This window comes from Pygoscelis adeliae, unplaced genomic scaffold (assembly GCF_000699105.1).
Source record: "Pygoscelis adeliae isolate BGI_AS28 unplaced genomic scaffold, ASM69910v1 Scaffold113, whole genome shotgun sequence".
Lineage (NCBI taxonomy): Eukaryota > Metazoa > Chordata > Aves > Sphenisciformes > Spheniscidae > Pygoscelis > Pygoscelis adeliae.
This window is the reverse complement of record NW_008825108.1, coordinates 3,253,339-3,272,284: the sequence shown is the minus strand read 5'-3', so window position 1 is coordinate 3,272,284 and position 18,946 is coordinate 3,253,339. Positions and strand designations below refer to the sequence as shown.

Genomic DNA, 18,946 nt, shown 5'->3' with positions numbered 1-18,946 from the left:
GATTCTATGATTCTATGATTCTATGATTCTATGATTCTATTCACATTGCCAATAAGGTGGATACCCAGGGTGCTTTGAGCCCAGCAAAGAAATAATGTTCTAATTCAAGTCAAATTTAAAAAAAAAATTTTACACTTTAGAGCTTAGAAACACTGTACCTGAGCACGGATAAGGGCCTCTACGTCTTGGAGTTTAATTGCCTGCTTTCAAATATAATTTAATAATATAAAATGGTGTTTGTGTATTGTCCAAACTCGGCTTCAACAGTATTTGGTTATTTTGCCCATACCAACTCTGAGAAACTCTGTCCTGGAACTCCACTGTCTGATGATGCAAATCGTTGTTCATCTGTGGCCAGTACGTACATCTAGAGCTAATTTGTTTACATTTCTTCTGGTGCCAGTATTTTGCCAGTTGTCCCTGGTGGTGGTCTCCTCCTGTGCTGATAAGGAGTAGCTACTTTCGCATGGACATCTGGAACGGGACAGTTGAACAAGCTGAATTTTTTTAATCTCACCAGATAGACCTCCCATTCCTCGAAACATCCTTATAGCAATCCCTTGCAGCTCTTCCATTTTCTACTAACCTTTTTTATTGTGAGTGACTAAAATTGGATACCCTAATCTGGGCACCTGTCTGTTGCAGAATATTTAGATTATCAGTACCTAACTATACTGCAGTGGGGGAGCTGTTGTCACAAAGGTCCTGTCTTCTCCAACGGCACAGAACACCGCAAAGGTCACAGACGAGAAGATAGAGGAATTTGATTATATACTGGACCCAAGTTTAACCCCACACGTGTCCTTTATTTGTGCAACAGCCTATGAAAAGTGGACTTGAAAATGTCCATTCGGTTGTCACGTATTTGCTGGGTTCTGGTAGAAATTTCCCTTTTTGCACTGAATGCCTGGGGGTATTGCTGTTCTCCTTTCCCAACGCAGGTTGGGCTGAGCCCTGAAGCACAAAGCTGTCAAGCAGAATGCAAAATTGTTTTCGCCACAAGCTGATTATGCATTTCAGCAGTAAGGGGATTGGGCCCTAAACAGAAGCCTGTCTTCTTGTAAAATTTAGTTTATAGAAATATGAAATCCTTGTCATAGGTTGGGTTCACTCTGTATCAAAATCACCACAAGGTGGGGACAGATTTCATATAATGAACAGCTAAAGCTAAGTCCCAATTGAACGTGTAGAAAGCAATGAATGATGTGAAGCTTCAAGTAATACATTTGGGCTGGGGGGGAAATAAATCTTTTTATTCCACATCTTTAAACATACAGACAGACTTTCAATATTTCTTAAGAGCATGCCGTCCACGTTCCTTGCGGAAACATCAAGGATAGACTTTAAATTGAAGATTAAAGGCAAATTAAAGTTCTCTGTAACTTTTTTGATGCTGTTTATGGTTTGTGATGTAGGGATCAAATAAGTACCAGTGGTTCCAGGAACCCGTGTTTTTTTGCTATATATGTAGCAGAACAAGCTGCTGATGAAATGGTAAATACTCTTCTTTTTACAATTTTGTCCCCCAATGAGTTTAATATTATATAACAGGAAATATGGTAAGGCATACATTCTTCTTTTTAATCGGATGTTGGGTTTTTTTTTTTTCTTTTTGAAGTAAAACTAATAACCTGAAGCCATACAGGTAAATATGGTATTTACCATGTATGGTGCATTTGGTACATTTACCAAATGTAACAGAATTAGTACAACAGAGTGTAGTGACATCCTGCTGTTCACAGATTGTTACATGTATTCTGCATCAGCTTTGCATATTCTTACGGTGAATTGTTCTGTAAAACTATTGGGATAGCTAAAGACCCCAATCCTCCTGTGTAATTAAGGCAAGCTTAGTGCAAGGCAAGACGTGTGCAAGAAGGTCCTTGTGTACACCCAGTCCTGGGCTATCAGCCACGGGGCTGATCCATGGTATAAATTAAGAAAGCCTGAGGGCTGCATTAATTTCCAACAGCTGTTGTTGGCCCCAGGCTCTCTTCCAGGATCTGAGGCTCACCAGAAAATAGCAGGGGCCCAGCCACAATTCCTGCCTTGGTCGTGAGGGAGGAATCAGCTCTGCAGCCACCCACCAAAGCTGCTCCATGTGCATAGTGCTACCCGGAGCTGGGGAATAAGCCATAACCTCACCTGTCCCAAAAAATGCTCTGAGGCAACCCTTACCAGTTAACGTCTTCTTGCCTAGTAACTGGATGGAGCAGAGGTGCTTGAAATCTTCTGTGAAGGTGGACTGAGCTCATTTAGCACTGTGAGGTTTCCATATCAGGCTGAGGAGCACATGAAAAACTCTGGGCAGATGGAATTATACAGCATCTATCGAAGGTGGAGGTGATTGGCCTGCCACGGTACAGTTGTTAATAGTGTTAAGCAAGTAAATCTGTTACATTTCTGTCATGTTACTTTTGTTCAGATTTTTTTTTTATTTTTAAACTACAACTTCTTACGTGCTGTTTAGAGAAGTAGATTTTGCTATGTTTGCATTCTCTTTTTGTTAAAGAAAAAACAGCTTCCCTTTCAGGATGCTCAAAATCCTCCCTTTCCTATGTGTATTAGTGGCCTTCAGACTTCCAGGTGGGTAGTCTTATCCATACTAGGGCCTTAGGGCTGAGACTGCAAAAATTAAAATGATGCATAACTTCAGACTCTGTGCTGAAAGGGCAAATGTCTTCAGTGTTCTCACCTACTATATTAATCGGACAGAGCGGTCCCAAGGCATGGCTTTGGAGTCATGTGTGTATGTAACACATCAAGCACTCTTTTTTTGCCATTCCATGAACTATATTCACATTGCATGTTTCATAGGCTTTCTTGTAGTGCTGAATTTGATATACTATAAGCAGGCGTACGCTTAATTCACTGGCAGTCCCAAGACTGAATGGCAAGACAAGATGGATACCCTGAGAAAAAATATGTCATCTGCTGAAATAGCTATCTACCACATATTTGATTGCCATTACCACTTCATTTCTCTGGTGCTCCAGAGTAATAGTGTTTAGATTCTCAGATATATCTTGGAAATCCGAGCTTCATACAGAAGAGCTTACCCCTTTCGTGCATCGGTCTGTTTTGCTTAATAAGGCTAGATGACTTTTTTTAAAATCATTGTTGCCAATTAGCATAGTTTGATTATTGCAGAAGGAGTCGTCTTCTTATTCATTCTGAAGATTCGCTGAATTTCCTGAACGATGTAAATGTAGTGAAGGTACCAGAGCCACGTAAACAAGCCTTCTGTACCTACCTGAGCTTCAGGCCCAAAACAACTATTGTTGCTGTACCCATGTAGATGGTATATCACTGTAACTTTCAGGTACTGACACTGGTGAAATTGTTGATACATATTTTTTCCCACCTATGAAAGTGCACTGGGATAAGTTCCTGAAGTCAGCTACTAAAGGTTCTTAACTGTACTTAAAAACAAGAAAGTATAGTGACCTGCCATTTTTTGCTTTTATGAATATTGATTGTATCCATTTAATTTCAGTATTACTCAGTCCTCCTCCGCCCACCCAAAACCTCAGCTTTCTAGCACAAATTTTGCTTTCACTAAACATCAAAACCATCTTTCTCTGGTTTTGTTTTTTTTCCAATATTGTAGCATTCTGTTTTCTTCCATGTCTCAGTGTTTTATTATTAACAAGTGATTGGAAGAATTTCTGTATGACTTATTAAAGATAAAAGCTTTAAATTGGAAGGTTTAATTTGTATAATGAAATAGTTACAAGGAAGGTGTTTCCAAGGCTCTCTTGAGCTCGTAGAAGTATTGCACAACACTGTGATGGTGGGGGGAAAAAAAGGCATTTTCGATTAGCATCCTTCATGTTCCATGCACATGTAAATTATGTTTATTATAAATCACGTAACTGTTTTAGATGCCAGAGGAGTATGGTATCACCTTCAAGCAGGAGATGGGAGAATAATTGTGCCGTTATGGTTCTTTCTGTTTTTTAAGCAGATTCACCAAAAGGCCCTCACCCATCTGCAGGCATGAATGGAAATGTGCAGCATCCCACCAGCACCGGGCAGCAGCAGGTCTCTGCCATACCCTCTCCAAGTGCCAGCAAGCCTTGGCGCAGCAAATCCATGAATGTCAAACACAGCGCGACCTCTACCATGCTGTCCGTGAAACAGCCTAGTCCTGCAACCTCCCCTACTCCATCTTCAGACAGGCTCAAGCCACCCCCTTCTGAAGGCGTGAAGCCTCCTTCATCTGGACAAAAATCTATGCTGGAAAAATTCAAGCTGGTTAATGCTAGGACTGCTCTGAGACCTCCTTTGTCGCTGAGCTCAGGACCCAGTGACAGTGGGAGAGAGGATGATACCTTTTCAGAGTGTGGTGAAATGGATGTCTTAAGCGGTGGGGTGAACAGCGGCGGCTCCACAAGTAGCAGTCCCAAAGTATCACCGAAGTTAACCCCCCCGAAAGCTGGAAGCAAAAATCTCAGCAATAAAAAGTCTTTGCTACAGCCAAAGGACAAAGAGGAAAAGAACAGGGACAAAAACAAAGTTTGCACTGAGAAAACAGTCAAGGAAGAGAAGGACCAGGTCACTGAAACATCTACAAAGAAGAGCTCAAAAATTGCAAGCTTAATCCCAAAGGGAAGCAAGACGACAGCAGCCAAGAAGGAAAGTTTAATACCGTCTTCTAGCGGGATCCCGAAACCTGGATCGAAGGTGCCAACAGCCAAGCAGAGCGCTTCTTCCGCAGGCATGGGAAGTAAGGAGGCTGACAAACTGAGGACTACAAAAGGAAACCAGTCCCAATCAACAGCAAAATCTCAGCTTAGCGAGAAGGCTTCTCCTTCCTCTGGTCTTGCTTCTTCTGAAGGGAAAGAACCAAGCGCAGCTCTCACCCCAGGGTCCTCTGCGGCTCTGTCGGCCTCGATGGCTGCAAGCAGCGGCCAAGGCACGGGAAATGGTGTCGTCCAGCTTCCTCAGCAACAGCAATACAGCCACCCCAATACTGCCACAGTAGCTCCTTTCATTTATAGGTAAGGTCACGGGGGGAAACTGGGTTTGTGTTACCATTTAGGAAAGAGAGCTAAAACGGATAGAGCAATGGTGGATCACACTGTTATGTTTCTTATCTCCCAGTTTCTGTCACAGCATCATGCACGTTTTCCTAATATTATTTTTTAATTAATATTACTGTATGAATAATTTCTTCCAAGAACTCTGAGTCTCTACCTTGTACAAAAGCAATCCACTGCAAATGTTTGCCATTTAAAATTCAGGATGTTTTGATTAGAAATACAAATCACATGATATATTCCCTGTGCTGCTTTTGAAAGGTCACGGCTGAGTCAGGTTTCTAGTGCGAATATTGTTGTTTGCAATTTAAGAACCTCAACATTTATTTGCTGATATTCAATAATATTTGCTTAAAATACACTGTTCTCTTAAAAAATCCTAAAATAAACTGCTGACGTTTTCAGAGTATGTAACAGTACTAGTAGGATATTAGAGGAAAAACCATATACAACGTTTTGGGCAGAGAGAAAAGGTTGCTGTTTGCGGGCCCTTTCCCTGTTTAGTTTTATACGTGAACTAGGTATAGATTAACTCCACGGAGGCAGTTAAGTTTTACAGGTGATACAAACTCTTCTGATGGCCAAGGCTCTGGAATAAAGGAATGAACAGTTAAATGTATCAACCTTTCTCTGAATTTATTTTGTATATGATAGAGCAACTGGAGAGAAGCTGAGAGATTTCGTCGTCGTACAGCTCAGAAGACAGAGTAAGTGTAGAAAGACTGGCAGGCTGGTTTGAGTAATGATTTCAGATGTCAGCTGTTGGAGGGCTTTAGCTTCAGTTGTGGGTAAATTTAACATCTGATAAAATGACAAATACATTATTAAGCAAAATATACTGGCAGTTTTTGTTAGTGAGTAGTACTGTAGATAATCTTGGCTAAAGATTAAAGAGGTGCTGAAGTAGGCTCTGAGGGAGTATATATATCATTACACACAACTAAACATAGCTTCAAAACCAATCTGCATGAGTGATAAACTATTTAAGTTAATTCTGAACAAAAGCAGTTCAGAAAATCATATGGGAGAGGAAAAAAGTGTAATATAGGTTACATTTATTCTAATATGCAGTGGGTAGCCTCTTGAGTTTCAATTAAATGTATCACTAAATGTGCTTAATATGCATGTTTCTTTATAACTATATGGAATAACCTCAGTGATACAGACGATTTGCAGCATGGTACATAGGATGGCCTACATATGTGTTAGGGTGCATATACAAAGGGAGGGAAACACAAGCTATGCTTTGCCTTCAGATGCATGTGCTATGTAATGGCAATTTTACCACATATTGATGCAATTTCATTGCATGATAGAGATATCTTATCATTCTTTTAAGCTTCATCATGAAGCAAACTGTATTTTGAATTTTAAAGGGCAATAGAAACATGCATCTTCCAGTAAAATTTGGTATTAATAATCATCTGTTTGCTTCAAACAAACAGCAAAGGAGACTGTATTTGAAGTTAAATCTCGCATGAAAATAAAATTCTCAGAGCCAAGGTCTGATCTCAGAATGCCATAAACCCAGAGTAATAGACTGACTTTGATGAGGTTACTTCAATGTGTATCTCTGTAACTGAGAGCAGAATCTGACCCAAAAATACACAGTAACTACATTTCTTACAATTCTCAAGGGCTTTGTAATAGTACACAATGATTTCATAGAAGAATATAAACATAACCAAGGATAAAATATCCACATTTCCAAAGTCAGCATATTTATTTTTGTGGATGTATGGCAAGTAGAAATGTGCATGAAGCTGGGGTAGTGTATTTACACTTTCTTGCTCTTAAACATAACTGTTTTCTGAGCAGTCACCACAATTTATACACAGAATTTTCAGGTGCACTTGTTAGCTGCTAGGACAGCTGTATAGATCAATGAGTTAATAAACAATAGTTACCGTTCAGACTAAGTTTCTTACAGCTAGAAGGAATATCTAGGCTCTGTACATTTGTGCTGCAGTCCTTGTAAAAAGTTGCAATATAATTTAGTAATATTACAGTGCATTTTATCCAGAATCCTGCAGAATGCTGCAATATACTGCAATATACTACTGTGATGAGTTTAGGCTGTTAACACAAGGATAGGTAAGCTACTGCTTTTTCTGGTTTATTGCTGATACCTGCAGATATCTTGTATTCTGCAATGTTTGATTATTACCCAAAAGGATATTACTGTAGATTTTTGAGTAAAAGAAAGTATTCCAAAGAGTTGCTTTGAGGCTGGCATGTATTTTGCAATGCTGTAACAGTTATCAACACTCATGTTTTCAAGGAGTTGTGTATTTTTATTAATGGACAGTAGATAGAAAATACTGTTTCACTAGGAGGTTCTGAAATGATACATCGCACTATTCAGCTTTGCACTCTTGGTGCTTTGTTCTATCTGATATCACATTGTATTTTTATGCCTCTTAAACACCATGGCATGGAAATTCATATGGGATTATTACTTCTCTTCAAAGATTAGCAGCAACAGTCAGAGTTGCATTTGAGATAATCTAAATGGGTATAACTTAAATTCTTCCATCCTCCTCAGCAAGTGATTATTTATTTTCAAATGCGATTGTGAATGTGTTATTTACAGCCCCTTCTGTGTCCCCTCTGAAGTTGACTGCAGGGTCCAACTGATATAAGAAAGGCTGAAGTAAATGTAATTTACTTGCCAGAAAGCTTGATAAGAGAGATACAGCAAGAAAAACAACTAAGAGGAAGGTGTGAGAGACTGTATAATTGTTTAAAGTATACCAGCCACTACTTTAAATTACACATTCCTGTCGTGGTTTAACCCCAGCTGGCAACTGAGCACCACGCAGCCGCTCGCTCACTCCCCCTGCAGTAGGATGGGGGAGAGAATTGGAAGAGTAAAAATGAGAAAACTCATGAGTTGAGATAAAGACAGTTTAATAGGTAAAGCAAAAGCCGTGCATGCCAGCAAAGAAAAACAAGGAATTCATTCACTACTTCCCATGGGCAGGCAGGTGTTCAGCCATCTCCAGGAAAGCAGGGCTCCATCACGCAGAACGGTTACTTTGGAAGACAAAATGCCATAACTCCGAACATTGCTCCCTTTCCTTCTTCTTCCCCCAGCTTTATATGCTGAGCATGACATCATATGGTATGGACTATCCCTTTGGTCAGTTGGGGTCAGCTGTCCTGGCTGTGTCCCCTCCCAACTTCTTGTGCACCCCCAGCCTGCTCGCTGGTGGGGTGGGGAGAGAAGCAGAAAAGGCCTTGACGCTGTGTAAGCACTGCTCAGCAGTAACCAAAACATCCCTGTATTATCAACACTGTTTTCAGCCCAAATCCAAAACCTAGCCCCATACTAGCCACTATGAAGAAAAGTAACTCCACCCCAGCCAAAGCCAGCCATTCTGTCTTCTACATAGACAGAATTGGAGGAAGATGGAAATTGTGCCATCTGCCGGAGTCCCTTAGACTCGTATTGAAATTGGCCATAGAATTTAGTTATCTTCCTAGTGGTACTTAAATTTCAGATGGAGAAGTTCAGTGCCTACTGGGTTACAGTGAAAACAGGAAAAAGAGGCATTAATGAAAAAAAAAAGAAGTCTGAATCTTTCTCCTAAAATCTTAGCAACAGAATAACAGCTTAATTGCGCAGTATTTGGAGTTTTTAGCTTTCCTACGCATTGCTCAAAAGTGTAATATAACCTGTAATTCCAAACATTTTCTTGCACAGAGAAGAGTCTGTTGTATGCAATCATTGTTTTAGCTTTTGTGAGCCAAATTGTGTAAGTTTGCATTATTTCCATAAAATGGGAAACATAACTAATAGTCCCAGGAGTAACACAAATGTCACCTCACTCCATGGGGCAAATCCTAAGCTGATGTAAATCATCATAACCCTACATGCAGTATGTGATGTGTTGGCAATTAACATTTGCTGTGGATTTGCTCAAACACTAAAGGAATATTTCAATAGGAGAACGCTGAGTTGTAACTGGACACATGTACTGCAGTTTAGTTTTATTTTATTGACTCCTCCAGTAACCGCTGTAGGAGCTTAGTGGGTCTCTTTTCCATGGCTGGCATATAGAATCTGAAGTGCCCAAATTCCAGGGGCTGTGGTGCTCAGGAATTGCTTATTGCCTGAAATGCTGAAAGTATAGAAACTGCTGCAGAGAATTAGCTGACCGGTCATCATCCTGAGCTGCACTTCTATGTTGTGCATCGCTTAGATTTCAGTTCTTCAGCTAAGTTTGTAGTTTAATGATAGCGACATCTGGAAGAAGTTTCAGCACTGTCTGAATTGAGACCTTGCAGAGATACTCTTTCAGTGTCAATGCTGGACTACAAAAACCAGTTTGGCACTCCTTTTGTCCCTGAAGAATAAGAAACTGGTAATTTCAGCTACCCAGTAGATTGGTATAGAGAAGATGGAGCCAGACTCTTCTCTGGAATGCAGGGTGATAGGATGAGAGGTAAAAGATGCAAGTTACAGCAGGGGAGATGCTGATTGAAAGTTAGAAAAAATATTTTTACCTTCAGGGTGGTAAAACACTGGAGCAGGCTGCCCAGAGAGGTTGTAGAAGCTCTGTCCTGGGACCTGTTCAAGACTCAACCAGATGAGGCCCTGAGCAACTTAATGTAACCAGACCTGCTTTCAGCAGGTCATTGGATCAGATGGCATTTAGAACATCTTTCTGATCTAAATTACTTTATGATTCTGTGAGGACTAAAGTGTTCACTAGATAGAGGCAGAGAAAGGAAATATCAGTGTAATAACTAAACATGTTACCAGGTACTAAAATCTTCTTCCTATCTCCTTTCCTATATGGTAATTGAAACAGTTCTATTACTAGAGCATAGCTTCAAGGGTGCATGGGAAGTGCAGAGCTGTGACAGATGGGAAGGAGGATATAATCTGGTTGCACCTCTGGAGGCACGGTGAAATTCAATTCCAGCTGCCTGTTCAGGATGTTTTTATACTGGCTTAGGGGAAAAAATAAACTACTCTTTAGGCATCCTGCAAGCACAGCATCTGCAGGGTTTGTGAAGCCATATTTATGTCCAGTTTTAATGACTAGAAGGTACTACTGGTCACTGATTGTGGAGTTAAAATGAAGTTTTCAGTAAAAGACATTCTATGAGTTAATTGTGTTTGTTAATAATAGATTGTGCTGCTAAACATACTGCAACTCTTCTTTAAAAATGTGATGATTCAAGGTTACACTGCAGTGCTTTATTGATTTCCATTATTTACATTACTGTTGTGAAAATAAAACAACAGTCACCACCAAAATTTTGCAATCGTAGGTAGCGTTAAACATTGCCACCCACCAGTTTTACTTGTAACAAAAACACAGTGTTTAGAAAAATCCTCCCATTTTCTCATACTTGATTTTTAAGTAATTGTGCAAGAAAAGTTTCCAGTGTAGAGGTGTTGGCTTAAGAGATGGGAAGGAAGATAATAAGCGAAGAAATCATTATAAAGACATACTTGATTAATACTGAGTTAAAACAGTAGCTTGATAATTCAGTTGCTTGCTGTTTATGATCTGATGTTATTCTCTTAAATTGTCATGCAGACAAGTGTGGCCTTATTCCTTTGACTAAATAATCAGTAAAATGTAGGATAAAGGACCAAAAAGGCTATTCTGTCCAGTTTTCTGTCACTGGCAACCATATTAACCCTTTCATAAATCAACTAAACTTTATTTTAAACTAGTTAATCCCCAATACTCCAATGGGAAGGTTCCTCCAGAAACTCACTCATCTCATTGTTAGAAATTGTTTACAACCCACATTAAAACACTGCATCCACTTTGTTAATACTGTCCTTTTACTTAAAAAGTTGTTTTCCCTCTTTTTGCTCGCTCTTTTTAAATATGTGAGGGAATAATCCCACCCCCTTCCTTCTCTTTTACAAGGCTAAACCAAATTGTCTCTTTTCTTTCCTTTCAGAAGGGTTTCTTCTTCCCCATGAGCATCCTAGTAGCCCTTCCCTGCAGCTGTTCCCAATTTAACTCACATGTCTTGAACATGGGTGATCAAACTGCTCATATTCCAGATGTGGTCCTGCCAGTCTGTTACACTGACAGTGATACACATTCAAGACAGCTGCACCTCAGAGAGTTGTTGGAAAAAAAAAACCCCAGCATATTAATCTGATATCTTTTGGAATGTCGAGTAAAAACCAAACAGATCTTTGATGTTATCTGTGTTTATCAAAGGTTGGCTATTTCGTTAGAGACGGGAAATGACTGACTGCGTTTCAGACAGCTTATTAAGCAGTGTTCCAAATTCTGTTCTTAATTACTCCTGTACAGGCTCATTTTAATCAAACTGAATGAGCTTGTGCAGGTGTGATTGAGAGCAGGATTTGTCCCATTAAGCAAGTTTGATGCTCTTACAAATAGGTAGCATATACCTCAGTGGGTTGGGTATAAATATATTCTCTGATTGCCATGATTAAAATAGAAAACAGATTGTCCTGTTTTCATGACAGTTGCCTAAATTAACCTATGTTGCAGATGCACAGCACTGGAAGAAATGTCAACGGGGTTGCTTTGACTAAACTGAAATTATTTTCACTTTCCTTGATGTCAAGAGAGATGCAAGGATTTAATTTTTTTTTTTTAAGGCAGTGGGCTGTGAATAGGTAGAGGATAGAGGGCCATTCATTAAAGCCAATATGTAAGGTTAATGAGATCTTTTAATTTGCTGTTTGGTTGCCTGGAGCTTAATCTGTGCTGCAGTCCTGCAGAGATCACTTGAGTCATTCATGGGATTAATATGGCCCAGAGAAAGAAGTAAAAGCCAGAAGCATAGGGGAAGGCAAATCTCATTATTTCACCTTCCTTTTTTTTTTTTTTTTTTGAACCAGAATGGCTGAGCTAAGCAAAGAGGCATCTACATGCTTTTTCTAATGTATCACACCCTGTGACAGGCCTAGAGCAGAGCAACTTGAAGTTTTAGGCACCCAGTCTATACCTGGACCTCCTTACTCCCCAAGAGCTGGGGCTTCTACATGGGTTTTGCTTAGAAATCTTTCACCACTAGACCATTCTCAGCCCATCTGGGCTAAGCTCAGCTCCAGAAAAAATCAGGGCCTTGGCCATCATGCACCAAAAGGCTGCTGTGGCAGCTGGCAACCCAGTGGAGACCTGGTGGGAGAAGAGCTATTGATGGGAGCCCCATCCCCAGGTTCATCCTTGGGGTACCTCCATCATGGGTGCCCAAGGGCTGGGCAGGTGCCTTTTGGCCCATCACTGCCACAATAAATAACCAGTTTTCTCAAGTAAGCAGAACTTTAACTGCTGCAAAATCCCTAGTCCTCTGTGGGATTTCTGTTGTTGCCTCAGATAATGAGAATCATTGATGTTTTTACCAAATTAAACATAAAAATGCTGAATGAAGTCAGTACAGCAGTTTCTTTGTTATTTGTTTTGATAGCAAATCACATTTATTTTACATTATATTTACACTTTCAAGTTTCAAGTAAGATAAAAGGGACATTTCATGCTTCTTAGATCTGTTATTTCAGGCAGCCTATAAATTTAAGAAAACCACATCATATTTACATTTGGTTTGTGTTTCCATGGTTTTCTTTCTACAAATTAAGTCAAACATTTTTAAATTATTAGCGTTATATGATATTTGTTATTCAATATTTTTACTTTAAGTCTTAGATTCTAATGCCATCTTATGTCCCAGAAACTGGATTTTGTGCTGCAATTAACCCCACCGATCAGATTCTAAAATTTGGAATGGAAATCTTTGGAAGTATCTCTTCTCACAGTGTTTTTCAGCTTCTTTTCCTGGTTATAGCTGCATCAGGTTTTTGAAAATGGAAAAAAAGCCAACAAAACACTGAATAATGGAAACGTATTTTAATTGGTATTTGGTATATCTCTAGAAGGTGTGATGTGACCTGGGCAAGCAAAGTTGTGAACAAGTGAAAACTTGTATTCATTGTTATTTTAAGTAAACAGATTCACTCATCGTACTAAAGTTTACTTAGCTACTGTAAATCACTCATTACTTGTTTGTACTCTTGTAGGGAGACCCAGTCCTTTCAACATAAGCATCTGTGTTCCCATACAGTTAATAGTGAGTTATGTATTCATCTCTATTGACTGTACGGGCGATAGTCACTGCCAGAGGGCAATCCAGATCACTGGAGTTCTGCGTTTACCTATCCCCATTCACTAGATGAAGAATCAGTGCAAATGCTGGGTACCGGTGTCTGGTGGGGGTCCAGACCACTTAATCCTTTTCTGATGATAGGTGTCCAAATAAACAAGAATGGATCCTTTCTGTCCTCTCTTAGAAGATAGCTTACACATAAGGCTCTTGGTCACTCAGGGAAGGGTTTGCATCACCCTTCTGGGTTGATGCAGTGGTTGATGGTTGAACAGTTGTACAATCAGGAATGCAATGCCATAGGGTCAGAAGGAGAACAGGCAAAACTGGACTGATATAAACTCCATACACATTTTGTGGAGAATGCTGGGAATACTTGAACTGCATGCACCTAGCTGGGTGCTCTTCCTAAAAGACCAAAAGCAATCTACTCTTTTCTAGTGTTCCTCTTAATGAACTCCAGCCTCGCTCTGGCTCCAGCCCTGGCAGCTCCATGATTTGGGTTTAACAAAAAGGATGCAGACCACTTCAATTACCTTTACCGTTATTATAAGTGCCTTTTTCTGAGATGTGTTTTTGGGCTGATAGTTTGCCCTGGACTGATCCAGCACCAAGTCTCAGCACTAAACCCAGACAGGAGTACTCATGAGCATTCATGGCCTCCCAAAGTGGCTTTCAGTGAAAGCAGACATAACCCTCATTCATTTTGATGATTTGAAGCAATATGGGAAAGCAGGTGGGACTGTGGAATTTCAGTGTGTGTTCATTGGAGAGGGATAGAGTGGGCTTTTTATTACTTAGGACACTGTCCTCAAGCACCAAATGTAAAATTACATTCAAGGTCAGTAGGACATAGTTACCCTTGCAGCATGTGCTGCGCTTGTGTTTCCAGTAGCGTGTGACAGAGAGAAATAGTAGATGAGAATCAAAAATAGGTTTTTATAGAGCAGTTGTCCATTTCCAGCATTCCAAAAGTAAAGAAATTGATAAGAAAGTGCATCAGATCAGACATCGTTTACATTTTTATTTCTGTGTAAGTAGAGCCAGAGTTAAATGATTCTCATCAAGAGATTCCACCACGACAGTACTTGTGCTGTTGTACGTGCCGATATATCTGCTCCCTCAGTTACTGTCATGAATTACTGAACAAATCCATTCAGTAAGTAACTTTGAAGAAAATGTTAACTGGAAAGTTATTTCATAAAATAAGTTGCCATAAGATTATTTTGAGAGATAAGTCACTGTTTTTATTAGTTATACTTCTAAAATACACATTCATCACACAGTTAAATGTTTGTATTTACAGTTTAGTTGGTCATTGGAAACACTTTATGGTGAATTTTGAGAATTGAGCTATAAATGTAACATTTTAAAATTAGGATATAAATATTCCACTAGTCTTTTAAGAAATCAAAAGACTGAATGTGCTATTCATGTCAGGAAAGCTGTAAGAAATTAAGCTCTAAGTGAAGAACTTTTTCCATTTTATTTTGAAAAGTGGCTAGTATATCTTTAGATATATACTTTTACTGTATAGAAATGTGGTATAGGTTGCTATTCAGTGGCATCGTGGTTCAACAGTTCCTGTGTAAACTAGATGGTACAGCTGTTCCTTAAGAAGAGACAATAATTGTGTGATCTATTTTGTATTATAATCCCTGTGCTTGTGTATTTCTTGCTACTTACCATTATGCAATAGCAAATAACTGTATTCAACAAAGGGTACCCATTATAATTTATCAATGATATCCACAGAAATATACCATCACAGAAAATACGGGCTATCTGTTAGCAAGTTAATGGAAAAACTTTTATTATTCCATTTCCCCAGAGTTATATAAGGGGCATTATCAAAAGAAGCTGCACATAGATTTAAATATCTGGGCCAGATTTCCATTCCAGCCTTGCATAAGCTTCTTCCCCCATGGCCTTTCTCACTTAATATTTCAGCAATTACAAGTTTTCATTTCCCTTATATATGTGCAGGGATGTGACTTAACCAATTTAAATGGATTCTGCCTCTATCTGATTGACACCAGATAGAAAAAGCAAGGAAACAAAATGGCTCCAAATTTCCCGGCATTAACTCTGAGTTGTTCCTGAAGAGAGAGACAGGGAGAGTTCCTAGTTGTTTGCAAATTTGTGTAGCTGGAGTCAAACTAACACAGTAAGAATGTGACATTCGTGGTATTTTCACCATATACGATTCTAGACAGAGCTGCAAGTAACATTTGTTTCCATTAGTACATGAATGACAGAGAATAATAATCAATCTTCTTGTTTGATTTCAGAACTCTCTCAGAAAATGACAGTACCTCTTTACCACTTGCTGACTCCTGCACCAGTCCTACTAAAATGGATTTGTCATTCAGTAAGACTGCCAAACAGTGCCTAGAGGAGATATCTGGTGAGTAACAATAAGTCAGGAGAAGCCTGTGAACTTCTTTATTTACATCTGTTTCTTACCAGGAGCTTTGCAATGGGTTGAAATAATACTTCTGACCTCTATTCATGAGTGGTATTAAATATGCAGAAAATTTGGGTCATGCATAGCTAGTGCTTCAAATGCACAGTTCTCTTATCTGAACTGCCTCCTTCTGTTCAAATATCATCTTCATCAGTTTTTGCAGAAACGGGGCTTTCACAAGCTAGGATTTCAAGTCATTATTGTTAGAGTCATACTGAGTGCTCCAAGAGGAGTGGTGGAAAATCTACTTCAGAATGTTTGATGCTGTGATGCATGTAAGATCATCAAATTAAATCATAACATCAGCATTGAGACATAAATTACACAAGATATATATTGCTTTTATAAATCAGTCTATATTCAGAAAATGAGAAAATGAACAAGTTCTTACTATTGTACCTGACTTTTAAGCTGCTGCTAGAGGTAAGCTGCTAAAGGTTGTGTTCTGGAATTCCTTGTAAACCCTGAGTAAAATCCTTATTAGGTTACAAATGTGAGGGGTTTTTTTTTTTTTTGGTCATATTGGAATAACTCCTTTGAAGTCAACAGAGCCATGCTGATTTCCATCAGCCCAGGATCTGGCCATAACTCTGCCTATGGATGCAAAAAGCAAAGTGTGTCACAGCTGACTTTCTCAGCAGGACTGAATTGCACTGCAGGGTTGTGTGGGAGTACTTTCAAAGGGACGCTTCACCAGAGCTGTTTCATTGGGGGCTGGGGGTTTGTCTTTTGTTGTTGTTGGTTTGGGTTTTTTTCATTAGCATCTTTATTCTTATTATCATTTTTACGAGAATAAAAGGTGAAATCCTGTCCCACTGGATTCACCTGTAGTTTTGCCCTTTTACTCCAAATTTTTAACATTCAAATGAATTTATAATGAGTCATGTGGTTCTTCTTACACAGTATAACTCACTTTAGAGCAGTCATTTGACGCATCAGTCTAAAATTATCTCTCCACCAGAAGGGAAATCAGATGCCCAAGCTTTGTGGGACTGCCTTGGCATTTAGCTGACTCATACTGAAATTGAGGTTTTGTCCTGGTTTGTCTCAGTCCCTTTGGAAGTTTCCTGAGTCCAACACCCCTTATTTCCACAGCCAGCTTTTGTGATAAATATGTCATCCTGAAACATGGTGAAATGTTCCCTAGAGGTGATGCATGCCTATTAAAATTAAAGTAAAAAATTATTTTTAATTAATCCAGAAATCAGACTCATTGGTCTTGCATGTGTAAAGAGTATAACTGAAACACACAAATCAAAAGATGTTTCAAGGAATTATCCACAGATGCTAAAAAAACATTATATCCATCCAGTACCTGCTGAAATGATCAAACGGGATATCATGTCTCCTGGCGTTTTACTGTTCTGAACAGAAATGGAACAGCATCAAAAAGAATAAAATGGCATAAAGAGCACTAGACATCAGAGATGTTTCTAATCTGATTATTCAGACACCGGCATTAGCAGTTGTCTGACATAACAAGCAGCAAAGCAGAACCACTGGGAAAATGTGGTCAATGGTTTGTTGTATACAGAGGAACACAGATGTGTGTCACCCATAATTGGCTGTTAGCAGCAAAAAGAATGAATGGATCAAGTACTACATTTGCTGAATAAGTAATTAATCTGCGTTGGTGAACTATCTCCAAGTCATTGGTGATTCTGTCATTGGTGAACCTGCATGGAAAAAATCTCGTGTGACGGCTGTTCAGGGGAGTATTCCATGATGGATTAGCCATGAGAAAGGACAATTAAATTTTGTTACTTAGGAACATCTTTATTCTGGTATGATCAAGGGATTATACTAGTAGTAACAAGGAAATAAGCAAGGGTTATTTCCTTGATCTGGTCACTTACATCCAGGGTGTTAAGAGATGAATCCAGAGTTTCTTTCATTTGGATATTATCATTTTCCTAAAATCTGCCACTGCTGCTATGGATGGGCATCATCTTTATATTATCTCAAGCTTCTCTTGCAACTTGGTAGCCAAACACACTACCACAATATATTGGTAGGCAATAAGGGTCAATAAAGATCACGCAAGGGACTGAGCATCTGTGGAAACCACTAAACAGCTTGTAGGAGAGGGTTCATAAAGTGCTGTCCCACCTGTATTGTGTTTCTGCTTCATTAGTCTTTATTATTTTTACAGTGCCAAATATTTGCAACTAAGGCTAACATGCTCAGGACAGAGATATCTTAGCCCATATCATTGTATAAACTGTTTCTCTACTTTCAGAATATTTACACACTTGTGTTTGTTATTGTCTCTTGGTTGAAGTTTACTGCTCCCATAAGTAGCCGAGCAGATCATATCAGAGCTCCTAATCCACTTCAGGGCAAAATCAGCCAATCAATCTTAAGCTAATGCTGTAAGCATGGCTGATTCAAGGCTTCTGCACGATATAAGCAAAACGTGGATGGGGAAAAAATAACTTTAGAAAGATTTAGTAGTGGTCGTTCAGGCACCATTCTCCCTGAGTGATTCAGGATACCAAAACCAAGCTAGTTTCCTTGCTCCAGTGGTGGACGGTCATGGCTCTGTTACCTGTGCCCAGCGAGGCAGTTCACATCCCTTTGCCACTGTCTGAACACCAGTGATGGGGAAGCAGAGAGAGAAAGTGAGAAGCTGTAGGGGTAGTTTCCAGTTCTCCTCTGCTGTATCTTCCTCCCTGTTTCTAAGAGAGACAGTTACCTGCTTGTTTCCTGCCCACTACTGGGCAAGTGATCGCTTGGTTTTACTTGCACAGCCATGAGAGGAGGATGGCGCTAGAAGGCAATGGAGATGGTGAGGCTGGTGTAGGCATGGACCCAGAGGTGCTGCCCTGGTAACCTGAACAACCTCTTTATTTATAGCTTGTCCCCATAAATCTGCTGCCCTAGGTAATTTCCCACATGGCTTATGCCTAAAGCCAGTTCTGCCTCTTGGTAGAGCTACTGTAAATCTGGGTTTCTTCACTGTTCCTCCATCTCTGCTGGGAATTTGTTCCAGATGTGATCTGCAGTGCTTCAGACTTTTTTCCTACTTCTTGGGTTTTTTTTCTCTGGATATTCCACAGCTCAGCCAGAGCGGTCCCAGATGTTTCCACGGTGCACATGCGCAATAGGTGTAAGGCTTCCTGCACACCTTGGATCCCCTCTGCGTGCACGGTGCCAGCGATACCCGTACTCACGCTGAATGAGTCCCATTTGTAGGCACGGGTCACCAGTGCAGTAGTTTCAGTGCATTCTGCATACGGTAGACTCGTTGTGCATGTGGCACACAGATGTGTAGACTTCTGTCCAGGAAATCCCAGACAGAAATTTGGGAGTCCTAAATAAGGAC

The 18,946-nt window shown here is 39.7% G+C and overlaps 1 protein-coding gene across 1 annotated transcript in view; it reads left to right on the top strand.

Annotated features, from left to right (window-relative positions):
- NAV3 (neuron navigator 3) overlaps positions 1–18,946 on the top strand; it is a 280,691-nt gene that overhangs the window by 137,997 nt on the left and 123,748 nt on the right. The window contains exons 8-9 of the mRNA XM_009327527.1: positions 3,968–5,003; positions 15,446–15,561. Of these exons, the coding sequence (XP_009325802.1) occupies positions 3,968–5,003; positions 15,446–15,561 (1,152 nt within the window). The remainder of the gene's footprint in view (positions 1–3,967; positions 5,004–15,445; positions 15,562–18,946) is intronic.